At 37.0% G+C, this 24388-nt stretch overlaps 1 protein-coding gene across 1 annotated transcript in view; it reads right to left on the reverse strand.

The window, feature by feature from the left end:
• The window catches only part of LOC129223009 (long-chain fatty acid transport protein 4-like), a 52196-nt gene extending 29715 nt beyond the window's left edge, over nt 1-22481 (reverse strand). Inside the window, exons 1-4 of the mRNA XM_054857573.1 lie at nt 22477-22481; nt 18210-18360; nt 14609-14846; nt 11108-11278 (exon numbers count right to left, since the gene is read on the reverse strand). Of these exons, the coding sequence (XP_054713548.1) occupies nt 11108-11278; nt 14609-14846; nt 18210-18360; nt 22477-22481 (565 nt within the window). The remainder of the gene's footprint in view (nt 1-11107; nt 11279-14608; nt 14847-18209; nt 18361-22476) is intronic.
• Nucleotides 22482-24388: the final 1907 nt, after the last annotated feature.

Consider the following 24388-nt stretch of genomic DNA (forward strand, 5'->3'; position numbering starts at 1 on the left):
CCTCGCTATAAACAGAGCAAAATGCCCTCAGCTCGAAATATCAATCCAAACTAACTGTTTATCCATCGCTAACGGCTTAAATACACCGAAAAGAATTTTCTCAAATATTCCACACGCTTCTCGAAATGCGTTGACCGTTATCAATGAAAAGAAAGAAAATAGGGGTCGTATACTTTAGCCGAATGAAAAAGGGGTTGTATATTCATTACGGGAAACTATTTACAGGTTACGTTCCTACAATATTTACTATTTACAGGATTTGTAACATTGCCCCCTTCCTAAGGACTGCACGTCCCGGGCAGTACAATCCCCAGAAAGGGTGCCAAACTTCTATCACAAGTTTACAAATATACACATTAATTAATAACTAACAGATCCAGAAAACACAATAATAACAAGAAATATTACTAAACATTAAAAGCAAAAATTATCTACAACTTTTATGTTATCAACCATGCACTGTAACAAATTTCGGAAACGTTTCTGGATATATCGGAAACGTTTCCGAAATAGTAGGAATCCTTCATCCAATAACGAACTCCTCAATATTCAGAAAGCTTTTTGTTATTTCAAGATATCTAGAAGCGGAAGTGATGACGCAACGCTTCGAAACCTATTTCATCCTTCCAACACAGGCGCCAATGAGTCGGAAATAACGAGAACTTCTTTTTTTCTTATCTATGGTTGCTGCAGTCAGCAACTGTGTAGCATTGGATTGCTTGTTATTTCATGTCTAGAGAGTAGTAAAATGTGTCGAAACTAATTTTACGCCTTTGCATTTTGGACTGCCCTTGACTTTTTAGACGATGTACGCAGCTATTAAGTTAGTTAATAACCATTTGCTTCTTTACAATTTCCAATGCGTTCATAATTAGATATATATTGTGTGTTCAAGCGTGAATAGTTTTAACACCCGTGTTTATACTTAATGAAACGAAACCCTTTGGATTACTTATTCAGTTGTAATGGAGGTACTTAGATTTTCTTCCGCTCATGTTCACTTGTAAGTATTAATGAATATTTTAAAACATGTTGTTATATACATTTATATTTTTGTTGATTTTCATTTGATGAGGCTCCAATTGTAACTGTTTTTGGGTTTATCGAATTAATTTAAAGTTATCCTACATACCTATGTGCGCGGTGTACTATTTGTTGTAACTAACTGAAACTGATTAATTACGCAAAAGAAGTAAGATTTATATTTGAGAAGCAATCACAGAAAAGTTATTTCGAAATACTTGGATGTACATACATTTTGGTTCAAAAAGAAAAAAAAATCAATTGTTTAATTCATTAGAAATAATGGTAATGCAAATATTTTCTAGTATTGTAATATGCTTCACAAAAAATGTGCCGGTATAATTTATCTTTTTTTATTATAATTTATTCATTCATTTAAAAATATTTATACCATTAGAAAATGACCATGTTATCTATTAGTAAGAACATAGTTATGAAATTAATTCATCTGCTTATTCATTTTGTTAAATGTGGTTAACAATTAAAAAATTCCTTGACATTAGTTCCGAAAATAACATTTCCTTCGTGGATATACTAGTTTAATGTAGGACAGTGAGGAGGAATGAGTCAGTGGCAAAAATGGAACAGCTGCATTTACATGCTGAAATAAAAAGTAATATTATTTCATGTCATCGTTTTAAAAGTGATCAGTTTTTAAATACTATGTTATTAATATGCAATGCACATATGGTGAGAAGATGAGGGGCGTTCACCACACAGACTGTGCCATTGACATTTTCAAGAGGTTACTTTTTTTAAGGTGGGGGCGCTTTATATCATTTTATGGGTGCACCATCACTCTTATGGTGTGGGGGGGGGAGGGAACTCTCGTATATATGAAATGGAATAATCATGTAATAGAGTTCAATGTTTTAATAAATAAAATATATAATGCATTTTGCGCACACTCTAAATCAGTAACCTATTTTGATTAAGTATCTATATTTGTGATAAACTGGAAAAGGGCAAGAACAGAGGAATAAACCCGAATGGTTCCAGCAGGGGGACTTTGGTGTCATATTTAAATTCATCAATTTCTCTGTTGGTACTTTTCGGTACACTTTGTTCGTCACAGAAATTGACTTGACGTGAACGAATTTCGGAACGCAAAGTGTAGGTAAGTTCTGTCAAATTTTATCCGAAAATAAAAGCTATCAAGTTTGATACAAGATATGTTTTTAAGTTCTGCATTAAAAATACAATATGATGATAATTTTGTCTTGAAAATATTGAGAGAAAAACTGAAGTTTAATATTGTTTAACAAACAATCCCACTTCTGAGAAAGTACTCCCCTTCCCTCCCCCGACGTTTTTTGTGATTATGAATGAAACTACTATATTATTTCATAAATTTTCAAAAATTTATAACTGTGCATATGTTATGCTGTTAACCATGCTATTTGTCATTAGAAATTCAGAAGAAAAAAAAAATCCACGAAAGATTCTAAAATTGCTTGTTTCATTGCTCTTAGATATGAAAGAATTGAAACTGATATGGCATGCAATACTATTAAAAAAGAATTATTTTTTAGAAAAAATCACGGAAAAAGGATTCCGAAATTCTCAGAAACGTTTTTGAAAATTGTTTGGAGAATTCCGAAATACTCGGAAACGTTTTTGAAACTTTCATGAACCACAGCTGCACAGAATACTCAGAAACATTTCTGGAAATTACGGAAAGAGGATTCCGAAATACTCAGAAACGTTTCTGAAAATTACGGAAAGAGGATTCCGATATACTCAGACACGTTTCTGGACATTACAGAAAGAGGATTCCGAAATACTCAGACACGTTTCCGGACATTACAGAAAGAGAATTCCGAAATACTCAGAAACGTTTTCGAAAATTTCATGAACCGCAGCTGCACGATATACTCAGAAACGTTTCCGAATTTTTTTTACAGTGTGGTTGTTTACGTAATACTCATGAACTATGGCCATAGTATGGGGCTAACCGATCATAATGTACAACCCTAGGTTTTGCAGTAGGTGATTTTTGGATCCTCACTACGACGTCATTTAGTCGGTTAAGGACTTTGTAGGGTCCATCCCAATGCGACTGCAATTTGGGTGACAGACCTTTCCGTCGGATGGGATTCCATAACCAAACCTTGTCGCCTTCGTTGAATTCATGTCCAGTAGACCTTGTGTCGTATCGGGTCTTCATCTTCTCCGCCGCGATGTTGATTCGCTCTCGTGCGAAGTTATGAACATCTTCCAACCGGGCCTGGAGATCCTGGATGTACTCCTCAGGCGATGAAGGCGCATCCGGAGGACGACCGAAGACGAGATCACAAGGTAGCCGAAGCTCTCGTCCGAAGAGCATCTGAGATGGGGCATATCCGGTAGTCTCGTGGACAGCACTGCGGTAGGCCAGCAGGAACAAAGGTAGCTTCTTGTCCCAATCCTGTTGATTTCTGGATACCATAAGTGAGAGATTATTCAGGATTGTGCGGTTAAATCTCTCCACCATGCCGTCCGATTGTGGGTGTAGTGGTGTTGTCCTAGTTTTCTCAATTCCGAAAATTTGACATAGGCCCTTAAACACAGCAGAGATGAAATTCCTCCCTTGATCGGAATGAATCTGCAAAGGTGTTCCGTATCTCGAGATCCAATGTTGGACTAGAGTCTCTGCTACGGTAGTAGCCTCTTGATCTGGAATGGGATATGCTTCCGGCCATTTGGTGAAGTAGTCGATGGAAACAAGAATGTATTTGTTCCCATCAGCAGTTCTTGGTAGAGGACCCAGGATGTCGATCCCAATTCGTTCGAAAGGAGCTCCAACGTTGTACAGATGTAGCTTCCCTCTGCTTCTCTTCTTCGGTCCTTTACGAGCAGCACAGGCGTCACAAGAATGGCACCACTTCTCCACGTCATCCTTCGCCTTGCTCCAGAAGAAGCGCTCCCGAACTTTATTGAGAGTTTTCAAGACACCAAAATGTCCTCCAGTCGCACTACTATGTGTTTCTTTCAGAACATCTGAAATCCTGGATCGAGGAAGTAGTAACTGCCACCTAGATGTCTTGCCGTCGTCAGATTCCCATTTCCGGTGTAGCACGCCGTTCCGTAAATGGAGTGAGTTCCATAAAGCCCAGTATCTTTTTGTTGCAGGACTGAAGATGGAAACGTCCTGCCAGCTAGGGCGTCGACTATCACTTTCCATGAACTCTAAAATTGGTTTTATGTCGGGGTCTTCAAGTTGATCTTTTCGAACTTGGTCATCACTCCATGGATCAGGTTCTGATGATGTTGGAGTCACTGTCACCTGATAGGCGGTAGGGCTAGTCGTTCCATACTGTTTCTCGATTCGGGAACAATAGTGGCAGTTCTCAGGACAGGGTCTCCTTGATAAAGCGTCAGCATTACCGTGAGATAACCCTTTTCGATGCTTGATCTCCATGTCATATTCCTGGAGCCGCTGTATCCATCTGGCTATCTGGCCTTCCGGATTCTTGAAGTTCAAAAGCCAAGTTAACGAGGCATGATCTGTCCGAAGCAGAAATTTTCGGCCGTAGAGGTAATGATGGAAGTGTTCTACAGCTTTCACTATGGCCAGTAACTCCTTTCTGGTGACGCAGTAATTTCGCTCCGACTTTGATAAGCATTTGCTCCAGTAAGCGATGACATGTTCATTTCCGTCAATTTCTTGGGATAAAACAGCTCCAATTCCCTCGTTGCTCGCATCAGTGTCCAGGATGAAGGATTTTTCAGGCTGAGGATAGGCGTTGATGTTAAAGCCTCCTTCAGTCGTAGAAATGAATCTTCGCATTCTTTTGACCATTCAAACTTTTGCTTGCTCTCCGTCAGCTTATGCAAAGGTCGTGCAATGTTGGAAAAACCCTTCACAAACTTCCTGTAGTACGTGCAGAGCCCCAGGAAACTTCGCAACTGATGGATGTTTTCGGGACGACTCCAACTCCTGACCGCAGATACCTTCTCTGGATCGGTTTGTACACCCTCAGAAGAGATGATGTGACCAAGGTAGTTCACTTCCCGGCGGAACAAATTACATTTGGACGGGCTTAACTTCAGATTGGCTTCCTTAAGCTTTTGCAGCACCTTCCTAAGATTTGCCAGATGTTCTTCGAAGCTGCGTCCCACGATGATGATATCGTCTAAGTAGACCAGACAGGATTCGTAGGAAAGTCCTCTTAACACTGTCTCCATAAGACGCTCGAACGTAGCTGGTGCATTGCAGAGGCCGAAGGGCATCACTTTAAACTGCCATAAGCCTTGTCCAGTTGTAAACGCTGTCTTCTCTCGGTCATCAGGGTGTATCTCAACCTGCCAGTAGCCGCTCTTCAAGTCCAGGGTCGAAAACCACTTGTGTCCGGAAAGAGTGTCTAAGGTGTCGTCTATCCGTGGAAGAGGGTAACTGTCTTTCTTGGTGATTTCATTCAGTCGTCGGTAATCGACACAAAATCTGGTGGAGCCATCTTTCTTTCGGACCAAGACGATGGGAGAGGCCCAAGGACTGGATGAAGGTTCGATTACATCATTCTCCTTCATCTCTTTCAGGAGGGTCTCAACCTCTTCCTTCTTGGCGAACGGTAGTCGTCTTGGATGCTGTTTAATAGGGGGGTGTTCTCCAGTGTAGATCCTATGCTGCGTTAAATTCGTCCGGCCCACATCCTCCGATGTAGATGAAAACAGATGCTTGAAGTCGTCCACCAATTGTTCCGCAGCAGTTCTTTGATCCTTCGTTAATGGTGCACTCCCAATTAACTTCGATGTCAAGGACTCAGAAGACACAGTCTCGGGGGAATTGATTCTTCTAATGATGCAGTTTACTGGAGTACAAGTTGCTAACACTTCACCTTTCCGGATATTCCTTGGCCTTTCACTCACGTTGGCGACTCTCACGGGAATTACATCCTTAGAAAGGTCCACAAGCGTAGATGCTACCAGCACTCCTTTTAGGCTATTGCTTAGGTTAGGGTATTCAATGAGTCCAAATCGAAAACTATTGGTTTCTTCAATGGAGCCAGGTATTAATGATTCTGACCTTGAGGGAATCGATAAATCTGTTTGGGCTATTATTTGATGAGCGGATTTTACATCACTTTCTGCAGGGAAAACGGCTATGTCTTCTCTCATCGAGTGCAGCTCATTAGTCTTGAAGTCGAGAGTGAAGTCATATTTCTTCAAAAAGTCCAATCCGAGAATGAAGGGGTCCGTGATATCAGCGACGAATGCCGTATGATGGTAGGTGGCATTCCCAAACACTATTTCCAAGTCCACTTTACCGTCAATCTCAATTTTGTCACCTGTCACAGTCTGGAGACTTACGCGTGGCGATGTCCACAGCAGTTTCAATCCAAATTCACGAGCCACATCTGTCCTAATGATTGTCACATTGGCTCCAGTGTCAACAATCAGTCTGCAGGGGTTCCCATTTACATGTGCATAAATGAAAAGTCCATCACTGCCACTACTAGAAGAGGAAATCTGCAGAGCTCTGGTGGTGGTGATTTCCTTCCCTCGCGTAGCTTGGCGAGCCGGACAACTCCTTCGCAGGTGTCCTTCACTACCGCATTTCCAGCACTTCTGCTCTTGTTTCTTTTGGGCTGTTATGCTGCTCAGATGTCTTGCCAAGTCACCGAGTTGTCTCTCGAGTTCAGCGAGGTGGGACGACCTGGAATCAGACTCATCAGCTTCCAGAGTTCGGATGTAATGGCGAACCACACGGGTTGCTTGCTGGGCGGCCTCCAACTTCATCGCATACACAACAGCAGAATTCAGGTCTTTGACATCCGCCATCCGTAGAGCTTTCTGGATTTCCGGATCTCGAACCCCGTCGATGTAGTAGCCGAGTGCCAGGCCGTCCCGAACATCCGCAGGACAGTCACAAAAAGCAAGATGAGACAGTCTCTCGATGTCCGCCGCGAGCTCTTGCAGGGTTTCCCCGGTTTTCTGGAAACGGGACTTCAACTGGAGTCGGCTGAAATCTTTTCGGCACTTCTCACCGAAGCGAAGCTCCAACACAGATGTGAGGGCGGCGAAATCCAGGCGCTGGCCGTCCGGAAGGGTCTGAAGAATGTCCGCTGCGTCACCTCTCAGGGATGCTGCAAGATGGCAGGCCTTGGTAGCAGAGTCCCATCCGTTCGCTTCCGCCACTATCATGAACTGAGTTTTGTAAACCTGCCACGAAGTTTTCCCATCAAAGGTGGCAAGTTTAATGGACGGTCGAGCAACCGATGTGGGAGCGCCAAACTGTACAGAGCTGCTTTCCGCGGTCGCCAATCTCCTTTCCAGGTCTTTAAAGATCTCCTCTTTAAGTAGATGAAATCTTCTATCTTCATCTTCAAATTTATTTTCTACAGCATTGAATCGGCTTTCAACGGTATCAAATTTTTCCTCAATTGCATCAACTCGATGCTCTATGTCATTAAATTTATTTTCCATCACAGTCTTTACCGAAATAAGGTCGTTTTTAATTTCTTCTTGGTTAGACGTTAAGTCCTTTTTCAGCACCGTTAAATCGCTTTTTAACTGGTCTTGATTTGCCAACATACTTGCAGTCAGATCACTTTTTAATTGTTCTTGATTAGCCGCCATATCATTTTTTAATTGTTCTTGATTTGCAGTAAAACTTGCAGTCAAATCACTTTTTAATTGGTCTTGATTAGCCGCCAAACTTTCGGTCAAGTCACTTTTCACAGCATTAATTGCTTCCAGAAGTTGTTTTAATTGGTCATCCATTGCGCGAGTAATCACCATAAAAACAAAGTCTATAAATTCAAACAGTCTTTATGAAAAAAATGTCCAAAGTCACACTTACTCCAAGAAAGTCCTGAAGTAGCCCCACGTTGGGCGCCAAATTGTAACGGATTCGGTGCGACTTCCACTTTCTTGAAATGAAGACACAGTTCTTGATAAAAACACAGGAAATTTATTTACACTATGTACAGGAAAGATCGTCAACAACTGCTAAATTATTCATCAGCAATTAAGCAATTATCACACAACACCGTAAACTCAACGTTTACACACGTATTTACTTCCAAATACGAAAACAACACAGCGAAATGCCTCGCTATAAACAGAGCAAAATGCCCTCAGCTCGAAATATCAATCCAAACTAACTGTTTATCCATCGCTAACGGCTTAAATACACCGAAAAGAATTTTCTCAAATATTCCACACGCTTCTCGAAATGCGTTGACCGTTATCAATGAAAAGAAAGAAAATAGGGGTCGTATACTTTAGCCGAATGAAAAAGGGGTTGTATATTCATTACGGGAAACTATTTACAGGTTACGTTCCTACAATATTTACTATTTACAGGATTTGTAACAATATTTTTATTCGCAAAAAAAAAAAAAAAAAAAAAAAAATCAACACCTCTTGGAGCGATCGGCGTCAAAATCGAACCAAAGCCTGTTTACATATGGATTCACATATATTCCAAATTTCAACCAGAACGTAGCATTACTTCTTGAGATAGGGTACTCAAAATGGAAAAAAAGAACGGGTGATTGCGCTACCCCCTTTTTAGCTGTTGACACAAAAATAAAATCAGTTCTTATACCCACTAAGGGTTACTTGCCGATAAATTTTTCTTTCATTCCGTTCATTATTTCTTGAGATACAGCAGTCACAATTGACGACAAAAAACGTTCTATAGCTCAACCCCCGTTTGAGTTATTGACACCAAAATTGAATCAGCACCTGTTCCTGTTAATACCAACATATGGACCAAATTTTGTTTGATTGCGCCAGTTACTTCCTGAGGAATAGCAAGCACGCGTAACTCGAAAAACGTCCCATTGCTCCACCCCCCTTGGAGGAATTCGCGCCAAAAACTAATGGGCACAAGTTCACATATGGGCACATATGTGTACTAAATTTCGTTCGATTTCATGCGGTAGTTTTTGTTGTAGAGCGGCCACAAAAAACTGGTCACACACAGACGTGACACACATACATACACACACACACACACACACACATACATACACACACACACAGACAGACAGACATTTTCCAAAAATGGTCGAAATGGACTCAGCACACCTCAAAACGTTCGAATCCGTCAAAATTCGAAATTCGAAAATTTGCACGAATCCAATACTTTCTTCTATATATTAGATATAGAAGAAAGTAAAAATCACCAATTGTTCAATTTTTGAAATCTTCCCGAATGAAATGAAGCATCAAAACTCAGTTTATGCGTAAAACTTCTGTATGAACAATATTACTTATAAAACGTCTGCTATAATTGAGTAAGAGTTGCTTCTTCGTCATTAGAAATATAAATTTCCAAGTAACAAATGAACGAACTCTACTCGTGGCAACTGTCCACTCGAAAGCACTGGACGTTGCAATAACAGTTTATTTTTTACAAACGGTCGCCTTTGTGATTTGTTTATAGTTAAGGGTGGTGCATAACTAATGTCACACTTTTGAACATTTTCGACACTCTCCCCCCTTTGCCAAAGTTTCGCACTTCACCCTACCCCATCTTCCTTTAGTCACTTGTCACGCTGTTTTTCATAACGTTCGTACTGAAAATAGGCTTATTTTCAAATTTCCCCATTGTATGTCCCTCTTGTCATTTCTTTCCTCTCCCTTGTTACAAATTGTTACTATTTCGTGAATCCCACCTTAAAGCGGGACTTCATTCGTGGATGCCCCTATTTTGTGGTAACCGTAAGCAAATATACATTTCCCTACTCTTTGTTTTCGTACGCAAAGAAAAACCATTTTTCCCGCTGCAATTGGTGCCAAAAATTTGACACCAATAGATGAAGAGCGCCGATTTCACAGTTATCGAAATCTTCCCGAATGAAATGATGCTGCAAAACTCAGATTATTCGTAAAACGTCTGGATGACAATATTTCTTTTTAAAATTTTAATATTATTGAGTAAGTTGCCTTGACCTCTGCCATTAGAAATATAAAATTAAACAGTCAAATGAACGAATCCTACTTGCTACATTAAAAATTGTTCATTCAAAAACACAGGACGTCGCAATAATAGTGCAATTTTATTTAAAAAAATCGTGTTTGTGATTTTTTACGGTTTAGGGAATAGCTGACTAATGCACTTTTCAAAATTTTTGATCCTCCTCCCCTTTGTCCCTAAGTTTCACACTTCACCATACCCCCTCTTCCCATTACTACATGTCACACTGTTTTCATAAACGTTTTTATCAAAAAAAAAAAAGGGCTTGATGTCCCTCTTGTCATTTATTTCTTCCCCCTTGTCACGGGGGGGGGGACTTCATTCGTAGTCAGCTCCTGTCAAATAGATATTTCTCTACTCTTTTTTTACGAATGCAAAATAAATATATTTCTCGCTGTGGCATTGGTTCCCAAAATTTGACACCAATGGATCAAATTCGCCAATTTCGCAGTTTTAGAAGTAAAACGGCTGGTAAAACGCTCTCTGGTAAAACGGCTTGCCTATTAATATATAAAGATAATAAAAATAATAATCTGATCTTTGCCCAGTATTTAGTCCTTATATGAGCTTGAAATATGAGCTTTCATAACACATAAAGTAATAAAACATATAAATGTCCACTTAACAAATTTGTGACGAACCTTTGTGCTGACTTTTGGGACTTCATTGGAGGAGGTCTGAATCTGTTACATAATTTAGATTCAGATAATATTGAATTTATTCAAACATAACTTCAAGGCTTCACTTAATACGCGTCTTATAAGACGCGTATCAAGTGAAGCCTTGGTAACTTAAAATCCGAATAAAAATATGCTTTACTTCTACTACAAATTTTGCTATTGTGTATTGTAAATTATTTAGTATGCATTTTCTAATGCGAAGATCCATATCCCGGCAGTAAAGTGCACATTTGTAAGCTTTAGGCCCTAAACGAATGATTCATTTTTATTGCAAACGTGTACCTTCTCACAATTTATTTATTCAACATTAAAATCACAGCGAAAAGTAACATTTGATGTTATTAACTTATTATTAAGTGAAGTGTACCAGATGTGCACTGTACCTCTGGTAAAATCATTTACTTGAAAATAGAGTTTATTGGTTGTTTGTGTGTTAGTCGGGCAAGTTCCTTGCAGAACAACATGAAGCAAAAGATTTTATGGGGAATTTATTTACCTTCAAAGTTGATCTTGATGTTCCGCAGCGGTTCTTCGCTCGTAGAAGATTCCTCTAAGAGCGTGTCCAGGTTCTTGGCCATGACATCACTTGTGGCAGAACTCCGGGCGTTGAAGCAGTAGTAATCCATGGTGTCTTTTCGTTTTAAAAATGTTATGGCATCTTTGACAGCTGGAAAAGAGAGAAAAAAAAAACTACTGTTCTTTTTGAATTCATAAATTTACTACCTAGAAGGTAACGAAGTTAATTTTTTTAGCCGTTTTAAAATCAGTCAAGGACTGTTGGTTTTACAATTTTTCAGACATTCGGGCCAGAATGCCAGCTTGAGGCATGGGCAAGTGGGGCACAAGCCCTCGACACTGAAGTTTAGGAAACACAAAATCTGTATCAAAAGTTTTTAAAAATTAGAGTAATTTCACACCGCACAAAGGCAAATGTAAATATTAAGTCAACATTAAAATAACAGAATTTTAAAAAAAATACCAAGCACTTTTCATAATGCAATCAAAAGACAAAATTACTTTTCTGGGTCAGAAAGGACAATTTAAGAATTCCTGTGGTTTTCGGAAATTCCAAGAAAATGACACCACAAACAAAGAAAAGTGCGGCTCAAGTCATGAAGAGAATTTCTTATCATTCACAACTTTGAGTGTCGAAGCATGCAATAAGAAAATTTCTTATTGGAAAGGTTTGTTTTGAAATGATTAGAACCGCACTTTTCTTCGTTTGTGGTGTCATTTTCTAGGTATTTTCGAAAACTATAGGAATTCTTTGATTGTCCTTTATGACCCATAAAAGTTATTTTGTCTTTTTGAGTTCATTATGAAAAGTGCTTGGTATTTTTAAAAAATTCTGTTATTTCATTCTTTTTAATGTAAATGTATTCCAGAAATAGAATAATTTCACCCTCACGAAACTTCACCTTATTTTTTCATATAAATGCTCATTGCTGAAAGAGAAAAAACCTATATACGTGTCTAAAACTTTAAGCAGTTGGCACTAAAATTTAATCCTTGTTCCTCTCCAGGATTTATGCTTGCTAATTTCATGCTTGCTTCAGAGAAGGGTTGATTCAAAATTTTCAACATGATTGCTTTTAACATTACCGTTGCAAGGCAACAAAATTTGCAACAATGGGTTTTATATTTAAACATTTAATAGGGAAATTACATGAAGTTTGCTGTTTTCCATCCTAACTGAAATAATAATTTTATTTTAGAATGTAAATTTTTCAGCACTAAGTTGTACTTTAAGATTAAGCAAATCATTTAGTGAAATCCCGAAGTCTCTAAGTGGTCTAGTTGCAGAGATATAAGCAAAACCAGGCCTCGTATTTCTCCGTGACAATCAGACCAAGTATAACAAAAGTGCTTAAAAAAGAAGCTCTTTCACAAGTTCCAAAACACATATATTTCATTACTGGATTATATGTGGGAAAGAAGGAGGGGAGGGAGGGTGCACCAAACAAAATTCTTTCCTTCTTTCCCAGTGTCCTCATGTCATTCGGGCGCTAGCAGCCGTTTTACGGAATGGAAACATTTGAAACGAAGACAAGAATAGCGAGAGTACGCATTATGAAATACAAAGGTAAAATAAAACATGCTATCGTAAAGCGTGCTTAGTCAATTTAAATCGCAAAAAGCAACGTAAGATTAAAAATTTAAAAAACCCCCGACTGAGTCGCAACTGTAGAATCACGAGGGAAAATCGAAACTCCTTTTAAAAGCCTTATATTATTAAAAATCAATGTCAGTATTTTATTTGCTATTAAATAGAAACTGGCAACAGATAAAAATTTTAAATCATTGCTTTTAATTTCCTTGTCGGCCCACAATGAATTTGTTATCAATCGCGTGAATAAAGGCTTAGCCGTTATTGAAATCTGCTTTGAAAAAACGTTATAATTCGAGTTCTATGAAACATGGAAGTTCTAAACACATTCTATCAGACGCGGAAAAAAATTCTATTCATTTTGGTATTAAATTTTAAAATTTTTAACTATGTTTTCACTGCAAAAATCGCAAAAATTCTTTTAGAGGTTTTTAATTAATATCTTCGTTAATTAATGTCATCCAAAGATGCAACCTAACTAAGAACACTCTCGATCAACTCTCCTTTCGAACATTTTTTTTTAAATTTAAATCGGTCCAACCGTTTAGGCGCTAGAGTGCCACAGACAGATACACAGATACACAGACACGTCAAACTTATAACCCCCTTCCATTGTTTGTCGGGGGTTAAAAATGAATGTGTTGGGTGTGAACATCAAGCAGAAACAACAAAAAGTGCAAGTACGAAGTATTTATTTCACATTATATTTGGAATACACCTTGTGGTAAAAAGTACAAAGCCAGACAGCATAATAAAAACTTGATAACATGCATAATTATTTGAAGTGTAAAGGTCATTGTGCTGTGTACGCCTAAGGCGACAAACAAACAAGTGACAGACGTTATCTAAGATGCAAAAAAAAAAGTGATGCCTGTCCCTGCTGGGGATCCCCGTGTCATAGAGAAGGCAACTTCTCAATCGACGTTGTATCTTAAGTACTTTCGTGACTTTGTACTCAGTGTCTTCGAGTGCTCCCGAACTTAAAATTTTTAGATTGCGGAAAATCTCAATTTGCCGAATGCAATTCCAAATTTTGCCGGATAATGATAATTTTGCTGAATGGAACTCAAAATTTTGCTGAATGGAACTCTAAATTTCGACAAATAATGATAATTCTGCCGGACATAGCTCCAGTTTTTGCCAAATCGTCAGACACAATTTGCCTCTCCCGTGACCTCCCATTAAGGCGGCCCCGAGTGTCTTTTGGGAAATTATAATTTCCATTCCTCGTGGTGCATACTATCTCTCAACTGAACATCCAATCACCAGAATATTCTGTACCATCATATACATAACAGCCAATTCACTGATCGATTAACGCTCCTGACATCACCAACAATGAAACTCGCGACACGGTATGATAATTTGATAATATTTTTAGCCATGTTTGACATTCAGGGAAATACTTTATTTTGAAAAGACTGAACTGGATCCGGTAACTTAACCCAGGGTGTCCACCTAGAGGAGGGGAGGGTATCATAACGCAGACTGCGCCATTGAAATTTTTAGGGGGGGGGTTGAGGAGTATTTTTCACTTTTGGGGGGTCTTCGCGAGATTTAGGGGGTGCGTCCTTGCTCTTAGGGGAAGTAGGCACCCCTGCTTAACCGTTTTACTGGCAAGACTGTCATTTTAGGAGAATGAAGAAAGTAAAATGTGGTCAACAATGAACGTTATCTATTGGAGCTTCGGGTTGATCCACTGGAGTTAGGTTTAAAATGTCAACTATCAAAATATCAACATGCAGGCAATTGCTTCGTTCAAATGTTGTAGCAATTTTCACCCGTCATAATTTGTCGGGGCGATTTATAACAGCAAATTTGAATTGAATTTCAAGAAATCGTGTTATTTTTACACGGATGAAAATAATCATTCCATTAAAGTAGACTCACCGTCGGCGAGGTTACGTGAGAAGATGATAGCTCTAGCGTCGATGACATTAATGGTGTGTGCGAGAGGGTCTTGACGAAGATTAGTGTTGATGAAGGAGGTGATGACGCCAATTTTGGCAAGACCCATCCAGATGCAGACATACTCGGGGCAGTTCTCTAGGAACAGGGCTACTTCGTCCCCTTTCCGGTAGCCCCGGGAGAGGAACAAGTTGGCCACTCTATTGCTCAGTTCATCTACCTGAAATAAAGCAAATGCGCATATTGAGCCTAATACTGCTGTGTGTAGGTAAAGGACAGAAATTTTTCATTTTTTTGCATTTTTGTCATCTATTTTACGTAGGCTATATTGTACAAGCTTGCTTATTTGGTTTCCGCTGAAAAAAGGCGCGAAAAAACGTCTAATTCCAAGATTTTCCTATGGTAATACAGTCGACTCTCGCTACAACGCGAAACGACTATAACGCGAGTTTTTCAGGAGCACCGAATTTTAGAACTAACACGAAAATATTTGGAAAGGAGTAGTGGTGCAATGTTTAGTATAGTCAATAACAAAGCATTTCGACTTTGTTATTGACTACTAAACATTGACTTCGTGAATGTACTTTCATCCTTTCAGCATCACTGGCTGCGCAAGTTACCACGCACCACACTATAAATATAGCTTTATTAGTGTGTATATATCACCACTCCTCATTTTTCATTTGTTTATTCTAAATATGAAAGCTGATGAAAAAGTGTGGCACCTAGGCACGCCGTTTCATCTAAAGTTTGAAGATTGAAACAAAAAGCGAAAGTTTGCGACAATTTAAGAAAAGGTTAAGATTCTTAATACGCTTGAACATCTAGAAAGTGGGTTGAAGATAGCACGACATTTAGGTATGAGTGAATCTTTCATACGTAAAATTTAAAGTCAAGAGAAGGCAATCCGTAGTAAGTCCAGACCTTAGTTTTAAAATGAAGCTCGCAGAATAGTGTTTAAGCAAAATGCAAACAATATGAAATTGGAATCAAGGTGTTTAAAAATGTCTAAAGTGATTAGGTATGTTAATAAAAAAATCATATACACAACAATTTTCCATAACGCGAAATTTCGACTTACGCGAGGAGTCTTGGAACGCATCCCTCGCGTAAGTCGGGATCCGACTGTATTGAATCCGACCCACACTTCTTTAAATATCTAGAAAACTCATTTCTGCAGATAATGCCGTTTACGGCAGAATACTGGAGTGGAGATTTACAGAAATTCGTTAGCCAGTTCAAACAACATGTTACAACGAATCGAAAATTTTTCTCAAAATTCGAAATCAATATATTGATTGCAAATTATAACGCAGCTTGAAATAGGATGAGCTTTAGGTACGATGGACTGTACTGACCGAAGGAATTACAGAGACTCTCTACTGCGCATTAGCAATTTCTTTCTTAACAGCTCCGTGTAATCTTCATTACTGAAAAAGATATTTTTTAATGCAATTCCTTTGATACCCGTTATTATTTATATGCATTATAACGCCTTAACTTATGACTAACTAGCAGTCCCCGCACAGCGATGCCCGTGCTAAAAATTTAATACAAGTCCGTTGAATAAAAAAAATTGACGCTCCCTCCCCCTCTGATGTGAAATGATCATTTTTATTTGTATAAAATGCGTACACTCCTTTTCAAAAAAAAACTATTAAAATTTCTTTGGAATTTAAAACTTTTCGTCAAATCATTAAATTAGATTTACAGATGCTTTAAAACTTTATTTAGCGAGTGAAGCGGTTTTTACTGCAATTTGAAATAGTTCACCAAATAAACAAAAAAAAGACATCAAATAATATCTTTCAAATGTAAAAATAGTTCCGCAACTCTATTGTTTATCGCCAAACTCGCCCAGCAACCACGCTATCACAATCCATTCGTCTAACGAAAAAAAAGAAAAAAAAAACACCAAAACATCCACTGGAACATTCAAAAATCATCGTCAGAAAAAAAGAAGAAAATGTCTTACATTTCACTCGGATAAAAACAAATCAAAAGTTTCTTTTCTTTCAAAACAAATCGCCAAAACAATAAATTACATTTACGATTGCTTTAAAACAATAATCCTAGATTGAACCTGCTCAGCGCCTAACGCTCCAAGCGACCACGGGAACACTGCCCTTTTGCGAGTGAAGCGGATGTTTTTTCTTTGGCAATAATAAATGTTTCGCCAAACAAACAAAAAAGTATAAAATCACATTAACAGTAGCTTTCAAATCTTTATATATTAAGAACTGCGTTGCCCGGCTTTGTCCGGTCTACCTTGAGAATAAAAATTGTGTCAAGTGACATATATTCAACAATCAAGCTTAAATAAAAGAAAAAAAAACACCATGCAAAATTACTCTTCCAAACAATGACGACAGATATTAAAATACTTTTAAGAAATTAAATGCAAAATAAGGAAAGAAACAATGGATTCAAAAAGCGTAACCGTGGAAACGCGAAAATAAAATGGTTGAAAACCTGAATCAAAATGACATTTTTCGAATTTGATTTAAAAAGGCTTGTAACTTTTTTTTCTTTGAAGGTAGAAGCTAAGTTCTTCAACCATATGTTGAGAGAGATCTGGAGTGAACGCTTTTTTCAATGGTGTCAAAAAGAAAACTGTGGGACAAATTTTTTACTTTTCATTGACAGATTTAATGAAGAAAGTAGTGCCTAAATTTCAGCTAAGACTAAAAAAGTTCGAACTAAAAACGCAAATTACTCCCGCCGTAATTAAGTTAGAGCATTGAAACAAATTGTTTAGAACGCGGAAAATTCTACCCTTTTTAACGATATATAATATTAATATGTGAAGTAATTTTTCACTCCCATATTCGGGAATTTATGTGAAATTTGGGCCTAAATTGGAATTTAAAAAAAGGAACTATTTATCGGATTTTTTTTCGAATTATAGCCTATGTTACTCAGTAAGAAAGCACCTTTCATATAGTGAAGGAATTTTTCAAATAGGTGCAATAGTTCCGGAGATTACCTCGAACATATAAAACACACAAAAATCTCTCTTTATAATATTAGTATAGATAAGATGCATTCTTATGACACATCCGGCCCAGTGTTATGTTTTTCTTCCACATTAGTTTAACTAATTTTCATAACTGCTACTCTAAGGTGCTTCGAAGAGTATCTAATGCAGTTTAGAACTCCCCTCAAATCAAAACGATATTTTATTGACTTGCAAGTTCTGTCATTTTTTTTACTTTGAAAGTTTCTCATTTACTTTTTGCGATTTGCGTCGGCGAATCTGTGACGAAGTCTTAGAAGAAAAAGAATTAAATTTTTGTTTATGAAGATTCGTACTGTGTGTTCTGGAAGGTAAACCACAGGTAGCATGTACTTACATTAGTGTCTTACTTTGAAGAATTTCTCGCTAACGATCTAGAGTTTGCGATTAACCTAATGTTGGCTTATCTCGTGGGCTATTTTAGAATTTTTAATCTGTATGGGAAGTTACTAGCAAAAATTCTGTTGCTGGATTCAAACGGAAAGCAACGGACAGCACAAATCTCACTGTAATTGGTTATGTGATTCAATTTGAGAAACAGAGACGATAGAGAGATAGATAGCTTACTTTGTTGTAGGTCCACTCTTCATCCTGATATACAAAGCAGACGCTGGACCCATACTTTTGAACTGTGCGCTTGAAGAGATCGACAAGGCTGAGGTTCTGGGCATGGCATCTTCTCAGAAACACCAACAGCCGGAAGTAGAGATAGGCCGCCCTGGAATGAAAACGGCTATGAATCTAGGAATAGTCTTTACTCAACAGAAAAATATATACGATTACGAAACCCAGCCAATTACCGTCAGGTATAGTGGTACATCGATAATCTAGTTTATCTTCAAAAATAATTCTAAATAGCTTTTGATTAGGTAAAATTATCACAACTAACATTGAAAAGAGTGCAAATCGTTCAAATATCTTTCTCCCCCTTTTACATAGTAATTAACAGAAAGAAAAGATAACAAGCAACATTCCGATTGAAAGAGGATATTCTTTATAATTATCATAAGATTCCACTATTATCTGTTCTTTAGTTAAATAAATGTTTTTGATTAATTCATTATTATGAACGTTACTCAAAACTTCTTTCAAGTGTATTCTTCCTAATTGCACCCCCCCCCCTTATTATTATTTTTTTAATCTCAGAAAATTAGGAATACTTCATATTTTTTTTAAACTGATATTTTTTTTTATTAGCTTCTACTTTAAGATTGTTGACCTATACACATTCACATACTCAACTTATCCTGCTGCCGTCATCACGTATTTTATCCTTCGATGTTAAAACTTTACTGTCTTTTTGTTTAACTACTACGTAATGCATACAAGAAAGTGATGCAAATTAATTTGTTTACAAAATCTTGTATTCTTTGGTTTTTGTGATGTTTTGCACATGAGAATAGATTTTTTATCTAAGTATTTCCATTTTTGCATTTCTTTCTGCGGAACTTCGTAAGCATCTTACGAAAGCAATATGATAAAAGAAGTTCAAAGTTTAGGGACTTATTAAAGCGCAAACTTTAAGGAACTTTCTACGTTATGCAACTTTTTATGTTTCTTTGATTTGAAATAAGCTTAGAGTAAGAACAAAAATATAATACAAGAAATGTGATGAAATTACAAAAATTGCCAATTCTCTGCGAAAAGCACTTTGGTGTGAAATCTAATTGGAACTAAAATGGAGCATTTAACAGACTCTTGACAGTGAGCAGAGTTATATAAATAGGGAAAAAATATTTTCTTACTGACGGTTACTGAGCAATTTAAACTGACACAGTATAGGTTACAATCCTTCAATGCATTTGGTACATACGTATATGTTCATAGGCGGATTTAGGACTGAGTTCCTGGGGGGGGGGGGGGGGCAGGATTTTTTTTAGCAACATTTTTATTGCCCCCCACTCACATGTTTTTGTGTGTTTCCTGTGATGCATTAGTCCATGTTTACTTTTTGTGTGTCATTTTCATTAATGTGTGTTTTCATGCTGCCCTTTTTGAAGTGACCTTAAGAGAGGGAGCTGGTATCAAGAGAGTGACGCAGGGCTCCCTTTTAAGTGGGAAATAGAATATATCCAATTTTAGGGGGCTAGGGGTTTCTCCACAGGAGGAAATTTTGTAAAATGGATATAAAATTCTGCATTTTGAAGCCTTATAAAGGTTAATTGGATAGACATAGAAATTGATAACTAGATTATACAGTTGTACAGTATTGTTCTAACTTTGTAAGAAACAGCTATTTTAAGTCTGAAAGAAAAAATAAACTATAGATTTCTCATTAAAACAACCTTTTTTAATTATAAGTAGTGCAGAAAATGAAAAGGAATAGAGGTAGTGTATCATTTTTCTCTCTGGCTAAACAGATTAACAGTATGCAGTAGAAGTAATTGGAGCCCACTTTGCTTAGCATTTTCAAAGACTTATCTAATTATTTTCAAGGACTCTAGAATAAATAAAATTATTTAACGCACTTCATTTGTACTTTCCAGTCTCTGATATTTTAGTACTTGATTGTAAACTTTTACAGTCCTGTTCTAACTTTGTGAGAAATAGCTATTTTAAATTTAAAAGAAAAAATAAACCATAGATTTCTCATGACAACAACTTTTCTTGTTGCAAGTGAGGCAGAAAACGAAAAGAAATAGAAGTAGTGTATATTTTTTCCGTGCTAAACAGATAGACAATATGCAGAAGAAGTAAGATAAAAGCAATCAATACAAAAGAATTTCCAAAATACTGCATTCAGGATTGAATAAATAACAAGATATGAAACATGTGAGTCACAAAAATTTATTTCAAATAATATGTTAAAAACGTGAGAACCATGATTTTTACATTTTTAATACAGGATAAGGGAAGGAGCTGAATTTGACATATTTTGGCATTCCTCCTCCTCTGCCATTTGTTAGAAATTTTAAAATTTAAGGTTTGCAGCCACACGTTTCCAAATACTCAAGGTTTTCAAGCACTTAAAAATGAAATTAGTTTTTTCTAGCAATTTCCATTTTTTAAGAAACGAATCATGATTTTTTTTTTGGGAGTTAGGGACCCACTTCAAAGCAAGGGCCCTAAGAAATAGCTTGTTTATCTTATAGGCAAATTCGACCCTGTTTGTAATTCACTCTTACCTGCAAATTTTTGCTTGATTATTTGTAATTTTTACGAATATTTGTCAGTTTTTACGGTTAAAGGATTTTTACGATTTTACCAATTTTTGTTAGATTTTTATAGACTTCTATAAAATTTCAGCAATTTTTTGCAAAACTTTTGATGACTAAGTTATTTAGATTTCAATAATGACAAGGACTGACTCACTTAGACTTAGATGATTATGACTTACCTTACTTTTTAAACAGTATTTATAAAGTAAGTAAAATTACACTCTCCCTCTAAGTAAAAAGATTCATTTAATCAGAACGCTCAGATAACTGAAATTTATTCAGTTTGCGGTAGTATTTATTTTCTCTCTCTCTCTCTCTTTAAAAAAGAGAGAGAGAGAAGGAAAAAAACTATGTTTTTTAGAATTTCTCAAAAGACCAATTAATCTACTAAGAACAAAATATTATGCACAAATATACTTGAAATGTGGACACAAATCATAATGAGTAGATCGTTCTGTTAGCGCGAATAGGGGGGGGGGAGTTTTTTGCCCTTTGCTTTAGGTTTAATTTGTTAAAATAATCGTCAATTATTATAAGTGTCGCAGCTTAAAGTATAGCTCGTTTAGCCTATCTTTTCATTCATATACTTGCCCAAATGGTTTTCAGTCAAAAATAGTGAATTTAGACACATTTTCAGCACCCCAGTGACAGCTGTACTATTTATATTTAATGTTCGTTTTTTTCCTCCTTTTCTATTCTCCCATCAGAAAAGGACATTCGCTTTTCTCTTCATTTTCATTGAACTATTCAAAAAAGAAAAAGTCATGATTTTTTTGTTTTAAGATTTTGAAAGATGTGTTGTTACTATATAAAGTCCTCCCAAAACGGAGGGGCATTGCCCCCTATGCCCCTTCCCCCTGTAAATCCACCCATGCCCTTCTAAACTATTCAAAAAAGAAAAAATAATATTTTTTTTAAATTTTTGGAAGATGTGTTATTACATAAAGTCCTCCCAAAATTGGGCGGTCATTGCCCCCCTCTGCCCCCCCATAAATCCGCACATGTATATGTTTTATATTAAAGAGTTTTTCGTTGAAATATGATTTTTGTCTAGAATTTTTCAATCGTGTTCATATGCGCCCCAGGCTGGTTTACATGTACCCTCCCCCCTATAGGGGCACATGTGAACGATTGAAGACATTTTTTTAAAATTCCTTAAAGTAAAGAAATAATTTCTTAAACAATCTGAAAAACATCTAAGACACGAAGAAAAGACTTCAATTATGGGAACAGTTTTGCTCTGAGAAATTGATAATATTTTTTATAAAATTAAAAAATGAAAAAAATTGTTCGCATTTGCCCCTTTTTCCCCTATTTATGTACAGGAGCGGATACAGAACCAATTTTTGGAGGGGGCCCAAGAAATTGAAAAGATCCCCCCCACCTCCATTTCAATTTTTCATAGCGAAGTTTTCATGACTTTATTTTCAAATGTGTTTTTTTCCCCCCTTTTCTTTTTCAGGATCACTTAAAACCAATTAATATACTTTTAAATACACAAATACTATACACTTTTCTATTTCTAATGTAGAAGTAAAATATCTTTAAAATTTCAATTTAATTAAGCACTAAACGCTATATAATTTCACTGAAATGCTGTAAAATGAGCGGTTTTAAGAAGGAACGTTTTCCTAATGATTTTGACATGCGGACAAGACTATTGAATAAACCTTTACCTCATTTGAGTTGTTTAAATGAATTTATATTTTAAATATAATTTATTATGTAAATAATAAAATTTTGCTTTATAATATAGGTTTTATTGAATAATTCAAAAGCTACTTTGCGAGTTTCAAAGCAGTTGCTGATTTGTTGTTAAAAATTTAAACACTACACGCAGTATGGTTTTACTAAGAAACTATCATGTGATTTACTTTATTTTGCATATTTTATAAGCTGAAATAAAAATCTATTATTTAGCAAATAGCTTCTTGGATTGAAATGACTATTCTAGACACATCTTCACACATTTTTAAAAAAATGTCAATTAATGATGCCATCGCAGAAGAATTAATAGACGAATGGCGGTATTACGTGCCTTTGAGTTCGAAACCAGTAAGTTAAATTGCCGCTCTGGTGTCTGACTCCAGTATTACTTTTTCAAAAATGCTTTTATTCCAATAAGATTTGTGTATTTTGTGTTCTTTTTAAATAACTGTAAAACATTTCTTCATGTTTTCAGTAACTTACCGCCTTATAGCCCGGGCTAAAGCAGAAATACATGAAATACACCGCTAACTAGGTCATTCCTTCCGAGGACTGCAGTTTCGTGCTTATTAGCATTCAGCAGTCACGGAATAAGAAGTGCCTGAGCTGGAATTGGAAAACCTCTTTAGGAAGCCAAGAGTGACAAACAAACTGGTAGCTAATATAGAATTAGCACATACCAGACGAGTGACAAAAGCAATGGTTCGGTTCAACTCGAAGATTGAAGACAAGGCCAAGGTATTTTCAGTAACTTACTGCCGCTGGTCAGTGCTAATTCTATATTAGCTACCAGTTTGTTTGGCACTCTTGGCTTCCTTAAGAGGTTTTCCACTTCCAGCTCAGTCACTTCCTAAACCAGGCTGATGAGTGCTAATAAGCATGAAACTACAGTCTTCGGCTGGAATGACTGAATTGGCGGTGTTATGTATTTCTTCATGTTGTATAAAGAAGTCAATTTAAAAAAAAATGAAATAGTTAAATCAATTTTTCCTTTAGAGGGGTGCCGGGCCCTCTGGGCCTCCCTTAAAATCCACTACTGCTTATGTACAAATAAGAATTATTAGGTCCCCAAGTGCCCTCCTAGGAAGCCCCCTTTCCCCTTGACACAGTTCTGGCTGGTCGTTATCTGTGAACACATTCCTCTATCCGCAGCCCTCATGGCGTAGCGTCTTGAATATATCTTTGAATTCCAGTCATCAGGATTGCCGCCACGAGGCGTTGTACGATAAGCTCACATTAATAGCACCCGATAAGCTGCGTTGTTTTTGCACTACAATGAATAGGAGATAGTGGAAGCACGCCACCGTGACCAAAGGTTAACGGAGAGGGATTATCGCAATCAAAGGGTCCACGGAGGAAGGGATATTTCGTCATTCCCCAGTCTTTCTCTTGATATGTGTGCATCACATAATGTAAACAAAACTTTCAAAGCGTCATTTTTTTTTTTTCCTTTGGACAAGAAAAGCGCAGTCAAACGCGAAAAAGAAGTTTCCCATGTCGGAACTATGATCGACACAGGCTCGTCATTTCAAATTTTTTTCTGGGGAGGGGGAAATGCGAATTTTATTGGAAAACAACAAAAAACACGCCCACCTATATGTAAAAAGATTATTTTTCAATAAGCGGGGGGGGGGGGGGGGAAACTGACCATCACTGATTCCCCTAATTGACTGGCATGGATAGACGTTTTTTCACCAAAGATTATTCTCAAAATCGAACAATTGGATTACAAAATACAAACACATTCGCGTTTTTCATTTTATAAATCCTCATGTATATAATAGCCGATGATCGAGTAACGCGCGTGTTTCAACAATGAAACTCGCGCTACGCCATATGATATATATATATATATATATATATATATATATATATATATAT

The sequence above is a fragment of the Uloborus diversus genome, chromosome 5 (genome assembly GCF_026930045.1).
Source record: "Uloborus diversus isolate 005 chromosome 5, Udiv.v.3.1, whole genome shotgun sequence".
NCBI lineage: Eukaryota > Metazoa > Arthropoda > Arachnida > Araneae > Uloboridae > Uloborus > Uloborus diversus.